Source organism: Sinocyclocheilus grahami, unplaced genomic scaffold, assembly GCF_001515645.1.
Source record: "Sinocyclocheilus grahami isolate Dianchi unplaced genomic scaffold, SAMN03320097.WGS_v1.1 scaffold166.1, whole genome shotgun sequence".
Classification (NCBI taxonomy): Eukaryota; Metazoa; Chordata; class Actinopteri; order Cypriniformes; family Cyprinidae; genus Sinocyclocheilus; species Sinocyclocheilus grahami.
In genome coordinates, this window is record NW_015505345.1 from 50037 (window position 1) to 59928 (window position 9892).

The 9892-nt window shown below is 35.8% G+C and overlaps 1 protein-coding gene across 1 annotated transcript; it reads left to right on the forward strand.

Annotated features, from left to right (window-relative positions):
- The first annotated feature begins 1199 nt into the window (after positions 1-1199).
- LOC107593160 (kynurenine--oxoglutarate transaminase 3) lies at positions 1200-7750 on the forward strand. Its single transcript, XM_016282765.1, has 13 exons — positions 1200-1693; positions 1765-1829; positions 2126-2270; positions 2776-2925; positions 3010-3096; positions 3182-3310; positions 3381-3501; positions 3601-3677; positions 6482-6571; positions 6656-6842; positions 6960-7033; positions 7162-7248; positions 7444-7750. Exons 1-13 carry the CDS (start codon positions 1607-1609, stop codon positions 7498-7500), a joined length of 1356 nt encoding a protein of 451 aa, XP_016138251.1. The 5' UTR covers positions 1200-1606; the 3' UTR covers positions 7501-7750.
- The last annotated feature ends 2142 nt before the right edge of the window (positions 7751-9892 follow it).

Here is a 9892-nt window from a genome sequence, read left to right on the forward strand (position 1 = left end):
TCAAACTTCCATAAGCAAGCTTTAGACTCATGGAAGCTAATCTTTAAACACAATTTTCCCCCTCATATTATTTGGAATAATCAGTATGTTTTATCAGCTCGTAAATCTGTTTTCTTCCCTGATTGGTTCTCCAAGGGCATTGTGTTTATCTCAGATTTAATAAGCAACAGTGGAGATTTTTATGCTTATGTTGATTTTATTAATAAATATGGGAAAAAATGCTTCAAAACGGGGCTATACTACTATTACAAATTCCATTTCTCCTAAGTTGTTATTTTTAATGAAGTCTTTTAAAATATATTGTAATTTTAAATTGATTATCCCTCGATTATTTATTCAAGGGGTTAATATTATGGTGTACAAACAAATTTTTGAGAATCTTTGTTACTACTAATATTGCTTCATCTTTTAAAGCTTATGGAAAGTGGTTGGCACTTTATCCAAATGTTAATTTTCAGAAAGCGTGGACAGTCCCAAACTAATTTTTATTTAATAATAAAATAAAAGAAGTTCATTTTAAAATGATTCATCATTATTACCCCTGCAACAAATATTTAAGTACATTTATACCAAATCTTTCTCCACTCTGTTCTTTTTGCCAAGAAGAGGAAGAATCTCTTTCACATTTATTCTATTTCTGTCCTTATACTAAACAATTCTGGCTTCAAATTTCAGCATCTTTACTTCTTGTATTCTTTCAGCTATGTAACATTTCAGCAGTTAAGTTTCTCCTTCATTCTGTGGTTTCTGACAATAGGGAGCTAGAGGATCGATGCCCTGGACTTTATTTGTATGATGGGAAAATTCCACATTCACAGAGCAAGATGCCTTAATTTTAAACCTAATTGTAAAATATTCACTTCTGATTTACTTTTGTTTTGCTCATCACTTCAAAAAAACTCCTCTAATAAAAAAAGCCTTAAAAACATCCAATCTTATAAACAAATTCATAAATAAGTTTTAACTTTTATGATTGTAAAATAATTGTATATTTGTTTACCTTTTAATTGTTTTTCTATCCCCCATGTGTTTATGTTCCTGTTCTAATAAAATAAAAAAAACGATTCGTTCACTATCAGGCTTCTTACCAATAAGTTTTATTACAGTATGTTTATTTTATATCATAAATTAAACATACTGTAAAAGAAATCTTATAATCGTTTTTGAAGGTGTTTGAAATGAAGAAGACCTGATCCGTGGAAACGAGCCGGAATTCTCATCACTGCTAAGAAGATAGATAACGTTAGTTCATAAATATTTAAACAGCTTATGCGGACTTCGGTATCTTCCAAAGTTCCGGAAGAGCAAGGTCATCATGTAACTAATTAATATCGACGAACCTCACCACAGTAGGACCAGTCACTTCCAGAACACAGAATTGTTCAGCAGAGCCTTTTATCGACTCTTTATAAAAAGCGCCAACTGATTGGTCCGTTTTAGAGGCGTAGGACGTTTGCGTCAGGCCGAATCTGCTTCTTTCAAACACAAAATACGTATACTGGACTGCGACCAATGAACTGAAAGGAGTTTTATGTCTGTGACCGCAATGTTTTGAAGTGAGCAATGAATATTTGATACGATCTTGACTTCTTTTTTTTGGACAGATATGAATCCTATTCATCTACTTCGTGTTTTCAGATGTGCTCCACGCATATTACAAACCAATAGATTTAGAAATTTCACATCCTGCCAAGTGAGTGCAAGTTTTGCCGAGCTATTCATTTCTCTTTGACATTCCTTTATTTTGTTCTTTCCCTTTTTTAGGACAAGATGGCATCCATAAAACATAAGAACGCGAAAAGGATAGAAGGTCTGGACAAGAATGTATGGTAAGTTAAAATTTGCATTGTAACATCCTATGGAAATGTATATGTATCATATGTATTTGTCTGTAAGCTGATGCTTATGTACCTTCTTTTTTTCCCTTTTTCCTTTTCTTTTCCTTTTTCCTTCTTGTTGAGGCATGTGAAATGTTTTTGTTATATAGTGAGATATGGCACTGTACATGCTACTTGTTGACAATAAAGCATTATAAAAGAATGTATGGTAAGAATAGAGATTATTTGCTAACACTTTTCTCACAGACATGTGTTAAATATTCCTAACAGTGTCTGTTGTGTTTTAGGGTGGCCTTCACATCAGTGGCAGCAGACCCTTCCATTGTCAATCTTGGACAGGGTTACCCAGATATCCCTCCTCCGTCTTATGTGAAAGAGGGTCTCGCTCAGGCTGCAATGGTTGACAGGCTGAACCAGTACACACGTGGCTTTGTATGTTCTGTCCACACTTTATGATTATCATGTATTATGTTGAAAAACCACTCAAATAGCTACATTTCTGCTCTTTTTTTCCCTTTTTCCTTTTCTTTTCCTTTTTCCTTCTTGTTGAGTTATGTGAAATGTTTTTGTTATATAGTGAGATATGGCACTGTACATGCTACTTGTTGACAATAAAGCATTATAAAAGAATGTATGGTAAGAATAGAGATTATTTGCTAACACTTTTCTCACAGACATGTGTTAAATATTCCTAACAGTGTCTGTTGTGTTTTAGGGTGGCCTTCACATCAGTGGCAGCAGACCCTTCCATTGTCAATCTTGGACAGGGTTACCCAGATATCCCTCCTCCGTCTTATGTGAAAGAGGGTCTCGCTCAGGCTGCAATGGTTGACAGGCTGAACCAGTACACACGTGGCTTTGTATGTTCTGTCCACACTTTATGATTATCATGTATTATGTTGAAAAACCACTCAAATAGCTACATTTCTGTTTTCAGGGCCACCCAACACTGGTTAAAGCCCTGTCAAAAGTATATGGAAAAGTCTATGACCGTCAGCTCGACCCGTTTAAAGAGATCCTGGTTACAGTAGGTGGATATGGATCTTTGTTCAGCACTATGCAGGCTCTGGTTGAGGAGGGAGACGAGGTAAAGTATATTTAGCACCTTCAATATATAATTGCACTAGATTATGACTTATGCATTCTTTTTTTTCTCCCTTTTTCAATTCAGGTTATTATTATAGAACCCTTTTTTGACTGCTATGTTCCTATGGTGAAAATGGCAGGGGGGAGACCTGTTTTAATACCTTTGCGATTGGTAGGTTAGCAGGATGAATATTGCTTGCTGTAGTGTTTGCTGTATTTTTTCATGAAACATAACACTTGTTTGACCTGTACTGCAGAAGTCGTCACCAGCAGCAACCAGTGTAAGCAGTGCTGACTGGGTTCTGGACCAGGAAGAACTTGCTAGTAAATTCAACTCCAAGACCAAGGCTATCATAATCAACACTCCTAATAACCCTATTGGAAAAGTAAGGTCACATATATTGTATTTAGATCCAAAATGCATTTTAATATCCTAAAGCTTTCTTCCACTTCCAGATATTCAGTAGGAGTGAGTTGCAAGCTATTGCCGATCTCTGCATCAAACATGACACCCTGTGCTTCAGTGATGAGGTATATGAATGGCTCGCATATAAAGGCCATGAGCATGTAAAGATAGGTATGTGATAATTCTCCAGTGGTGCATCTTATCTTTTCATGTCAGTGGATTACAAATTGTATAAAGATGTGCTGATTCTGCTGTATTCTTTCTTAACAGCAACCCTCCCTGGAATGTGGGACAGAACCATCACTATCGGCAGTGCAGGGAAAACATTCAGCGTCACTGGATGGAAGGTATTTGACTGTTATTGTCTTCATTGTTTATATTTATAATAGTAATTCATCCATAAATTAAAGTTATGTTATTTACTCACCGTCCTGTCAATTCAAACCCTCCTGCTGTTATTTTTCTCTGCCGAATAATGATTTTTAAGATTTTAAAGACTCCAGTCTCCAACAAGGAACAAAAATCCATAAAAGCAACCTAATGTCGATAAGAGCTATGAAATCTTATCTAAACTTCAGATTAAGAAATTATGCATCATGGCAAGTTTGGTGCCAGATCACCATCAAGTGCAACAGTCAAATTCCAGAAGGAAAAATTTCCATAGATTTTCTCCATAGAGGAATTGAATTTTAAGGATAACTCATAAACCTTTAAAACAGACCTACTGTCTTTTAAGCACATCATTTCATTTTATTTTGTTGTTTAAATGCAGAGTTTGCTTTTGATCAATCGGGGAATCAAAATGAACAAATTGCATCAAAATAATTCCTAGTGTCCACTTGCCTACCCACTCCCATGAAGCACTGTTAAAACACGTAATAGAGCCAATCTCCCTACATTCTTAAACTACTTAAATATTTGTATTCATCCATTGTTTTTATTTCATAATGCTTCCTGCAATTAGAGTTTTTACTCTGTCTAAATACTCACACTTGTGGTCTTGGCCACTTGAGAGCGTGTGCATGCGTCAGGAAGTAAGTGCGCGAGACTGTCCCAGGTTTTAAAAAATGCCAAAGCGCAGTGCCCTTAATGCACACTAAATTCACACTATCTTCAATACCGCTCCGGAGTGGTATTCAAGGTTTAGTGTATCCCATCATGCATCATGTTTTGGAATAAATCGTAAAACTTTTTGCCAAGATCTCACGAAAGGTCACGGAAACCTTTCCAATTTAATTGAATAATTATTAGATATTACAAATAATTTGGTTGTAAAACAAAGTGTTGCACGTTTTATTGGTGCAAAGAGAAGTATATTTATTTTGTACAACATTTAAAAATGCTTTTTATCACTTAATTAGAAGCACCACAATTTAAATGTAAATTTATTTTAAAATGTGAAGTATTGAAACTAAAAAGAAATCTCTTTAAACACTGGCATTTTTACAAAACTATGGCCCGGTTTCACAAACGGGGCTTAGCTTAAGCCAGGACTAGACCTTAGTTAAATTAAGATATTTAAGCAACTTTTACAAAAATGCCTTAGAAGAAAACATTATAGGTGTGCATCTTGACACAGAACAATGACACTGACATATTTTAAGATATGTCAGAGCAAGATATTTTCAGTTGAGACAACTCAAACGTGCATTTTAGTCTGGGACTAGCTTAAGCCTCATCTGTGAAACCGGGGGTAAAAGTGTGTCCCATCAGGTAATGAAAAGTTTGTCATGCTCACTTGAAGTAGTCAACTATAGACTACTGTAAGTAGCCAAGTGGTCAAGTGCAAAGACCAAAAGTGTGGGTATTTGGACAGGGCACTAATTAAATCCATTAAGTGATTAAGTAATTAATTTGAGCCATTGAAATCAATGATTGCAATATTGTATTGCAACTCTTTATTGAAGACATTTTAAAAATCCTTATGGGAAAATTAATTGGACAAATAATTCAGGAACCAAGGCTGCTGAAAAAGTGGGCACTTTTACACTATATTGGTTTCTGGGCAAGCAATGGCGAAGGTTTACTGTAATTAACAGCCTAAATAAAGTGTGTCCCATCAGGTAATGAAAAGTTCGTCATGCTCACTTGAAGTAGTCAACTATAGACTACTGTAAGTAGCCAAGTGGTCAAGTGCAAAGACCAAAAGTGTGGGTATTTGGACAGGGCACTAATTAAATCCATTAAGTGATTAAGTAATTAATTTGAGCCATTGAAATCAATGATTGCAATATTGTATTGCAACTCTTTATTGAAGACATTTTAAAAATCCTTATGGGAAAATTAATTGGACAAATAATTCAGGAACCAAGGCTGCTGAAAAAGTGGGCACTTTTACACTATATTGGTTTCTGGGCAAGCGATGGCGAAGGTTTACTGTAATTAACAGCCTAAATATTTCTCTGTTTGAGCCTCTTCGTAAGCCACTATATATATATAATATATTGCACAAATGATATGAACCACTTTTATGGTTTTTTTTCGGTTCTTTTGAAGCTTGACATTGTAAACCATTGCATTTTTTAGGTTTATCTTGACACATCATTGTATGGTAGACAGATGCTTTAGGATTCTTAAAACATTCTCCTTTTGTATTTCATGAAAGAAAGAAAAAAAGTAGCAAACAGGCTTGGAATTAAATGGTGATAAACTAATAATTCCAACATTTTCAAAACAAAATAAAATGATAAAATGTTATTTCTTTCATTTATTTATTTTTTTGCAGCTGGGCTGGTCAATCGGGCCTGATCACTTGATCAAACACCTCCAGACTGTTATGCAGAGCAGTAATGGCGAAGGTTTACTGTAATTAACAGCCTAAATATTTCTCTGTTTGAGCCTCTTCGTAAGCCACTATATATATATAATATATTGCACAAATGATATGAACCACTTTTATGGTTTTTTTCGGTTCTTTTGAAGCTTGACATTGTAAACCATTGCATTTTTTAGGTTTATCTTGACACATCATTGTATGGTAGACAGATGCTTTAGGATTCTTAAAACATTCTCCTTTTGTATTTCATGAAAGAAAGAAAAAAAGTAGCAAACAGGCTTGGAATTAAATGGTGATAAACTAATAATTCCAACATTTTCAAAACAAAATAAAATGATAAAATGTTATTTCTTTCATTTATTTATTTTTTTGCAGCTGGGCTGGTCAATCGGGCCTGATCACTTGATCAAACACCTCCAGACTGTTATGCAGAGCAGTCTCTATACATGTCCGACTCCATTACAGGCGAGTTTTGTCTGTTATTATAGAGTTGTACACAATGCACTGTTCTAGGCGACGTTTTTGTGACATGGTTGTACTGCTCGGTAGGAGGCTGTTGGCCAGGGTCTTCTTCGGGACTTTGAGCTGATGGGTAAACCCGACTGCTACTTTACCTCTCTAGCACTAGAGCTGGAAGGGAAAAGAGACCGCATGGCAGCCATGTTGAGACAGACTGGCATGACTCCAGTGGTCCCGGAGGGAGGATACTTCATGATAGTGGATGTCACAGCACTCAGTAAGTGGCTCGAAGTGACGTTTGTTAAATAAAAAAATACTTCCAAAGGCAAAGGTGACATTGTTTGTGGGAAGTTAAATCTGATTAGTGTTGTTCTGTCTTGTCTGTTGAATATAGATCAGGACTTGTCACATATGGGGGATGATGAACCATATGACTACAAGTTTGTAAAATGGATGATAAAAGAGAAGGTATTCTGTTTTGTGATTTTAGGAATAAATAACAAGACCAAAGCACAGTAAAATCCACAGAATTGTCTTCAAAATTATATATATATACTGTATATATAATATATATATATATATATTTTTTTTTTAAGAAACTGGCTTCGATTCCTGTAACCGCTTTTGTGGGGGAAGATTCAGTAAAGCAGTTTGAGAAATACATTCGTTTGTGCTTTATCAAGGTAAGGAGTGGGTTAACTTTAGGTTTTTACAGGAAATGCAAAAGATCATTCAGCTATCTAAAGACAGAATAGCTAAAATATTTAGCTGTATTTCCTTTCTGAAACGGTCTGAATGTTGCAGAGATGATTTTAAAATAACAACTGACATCAAATGCCTTACTAGTGCTGATGGTGTTTAATGTTTTTTTACTACAGCAAGAAAGCACCTTGGATGCAGCAGAGGCCATTCTGAAGAGCTGGAACAAAGGCTGATTTTTGAAACCCTGATAATGCAGTAATACATGTCCGGTACTGACCAGATAAAATATTTAACTTAAATTCTATATTGTTACATCCTCTTACAATGACCTAAACTACAGCTGAAGTGTGTTTTGAGCTTGTATTTAAAGTTTGCAGGATCAGTCATTATTTTAAGACTGTTGGGATTATGGATTATATGTTAATTTTTTTGTCACAGGCTACTAGTTGTTTTAAATTTACTGAATTTAATGCTTGAATAAATAAAAAATAAATCAAATGTGAGGAAGTCACCATTTTTGTCTGGCTTTTTAAAAGGTGTATTCTATCAAAATAATTTCTGAAGGATACTTAAGACTGGAGTAATATAACGTTCATCTGGGAAAATTCACTTCATTTGTAATGTAAATCATTTAAACCTATGCCAAACACAGGAGAATACATCAACATATTTCTAAATATGCAATTTATTGTATATCGCGATTTCAAAATAAAAGATTCTGACTTTGCATGTGGCCAAATATTAAAATTAAATGGATTTAAACGTCCTTGAAATACATGAAACATCACCAGGCCGTTGGCGCCCTCTGCAGGTATTTGTTATAATATAGGCATATTAATATGTAATTTAATAATAATAATTATGTATTCAACAATGTTCTTCAATAAAACCATGCACGTGGTTTTGATAACTTATTTGAGGCCAATTATTATTGCCTCATCGTTACTTTATATATAAATATAATCATATTAAAGCCTGTTTTTTTACTTAGTTCTATTTGTATTACTAAAAAGCATCAGCTTATGCCGAGTTCACACTGCACAATTTTAGCCCGATTTTTTACTCGCCGACAGGTTTTGCTAAATCGCTGAAAGATGCCCGAAATCGGAGGCAAATTGGTGATCGTTCACGCGAGTGACAATCACGCAGTGTGAATTATCAAAGACGCGATCTGAGGGAATCGCCGACGCCCCGTGAAATATTTGGCATGCAAAATATCTGGAGCTGTCGGCGATTCACAATCGCATTGTGTGAAATGAGTTCTGACTGAAAAAAACATCGGCAATGACCTACAGCCAATGAGAGACCAAGATACAGGGCAGCTGGAAGTTCGGGGAGGAGTTATATGAAACGTAGTTTGCGGACCAAGCCCGATTTTTTACTCGCCGACAGGTTTTGCTAAATCGCGACAGATGCCCGAAATCGGAGGCAAATTGGTGATCGTTCACGAGAGTGACAATCACGCAGTGTGAATTATCAAAGACGCGATCTGAGGGAATCGCCGACAGGTTGCCGACACCCCGTGAAATATTTGGCATGCAAAATATCTGGAGCTGTCGGCGATTCACAATCGCATTGTGTGAAATGAGTTCTGACTGAAAAAAACATCGGCAATGACCTACAGCCAATGAGAGACCAAGATACAGGGCAGCTGGAAGTTCGGGGAGGAGTTATATGAAACGTAGTTTGCGGACCAGTGTTGCCAAATCCGCGATTGCCGACGGTTGTTTTTTATGTCAGCAGATTGAAGCGACCCCAATAACGTGATATTTAGGCCCTGGAATGTGAATTGTACCAGGAGAACCCCGCCAAAAAAATGAAAACCCTTTTTGCTGGGGGACCCCCTCGAAAGCAATTGGAGTATTTTCAGGCTAGTTTTGAGTAGTAATTGGGGGGGTTGACAGAGCTGTCGGCGATTCTTCCTATTGTGAAGTCATGCAATGCGAAACCCTCTGTCGCCGATCCATCGTGCAGTGTGAACACAGCAGCAACTGAATGCTACTCCAGATAGTCAGTGTGAAAACAACGGCCGACGAGTTTGAAAATCGTGCAGTGTGAACTCGGCATTACTCGTCATAATAATCAGTAGATTACTTGATTAGCAAACTAATCATTAGTTAAGCTCTAGATTAGTTAAAACATTTCAAAATACAACTGCATTGTTTTACTTTTTGTGATTAAAAGACATATTTTGTCATTTGAAAATTTCTTAAAGTATTAAAACATTGTCTCGTTCCAGTGAACCAAGTATATGCATTTTGTCTCACCTTGTGAGCTAAGTGTATTGTCACACCCCTAGTGTCTATGAGCGTGATAAAGCTCATAATTTTCCAAGTGTATGATATAGCTTTCATTCTTCAGGTCAATCATATATTCATGAAAAAAATCAGTTTAAATAAGGAAAGCAATAACTTTGCCATAGTATCCTTTCAAATGTTAAAGTTGCCACAGTCATTGTATTCGTTGCATGTATTGCACTTTATTTGTACCATTTTGTTTTATTAGTTTATTTATTAGAATTTGAAAGATAATAACCATATTGATTGATAAGTGAGATCTGATTTTAGTCCTTGAAAACCAAAAAAGTAGTGCAAGTCCTGGAATTTTATTTTGCAGTATCTGTAC

Excerpts from the sequence above, each read along its gene's own strand:
- LOC107593160 (XM_016282765.1), top strand. The coding sequence starts at position 1,607 with ATGAATCCTATTCATCTACTTCGTGTTTTCAGATGTGCTCCACGCATA. Across the intron at positions 1,830-2,125 it reads GGTCTGGACAAGAATGTATG|GGTGGCCTTCACATCAGTGG; the intron begins GTAAGTTAAAAT and ends GTTGTGTTTTAG. Across the intron at positions 3,311-3,380 it reads CTAATAACCCTATTGGAAAA|ATATTCAGTAGGAGTGAGTT; the intron begins GTAAGGTCACAT and ends TTCCACTTCCAG.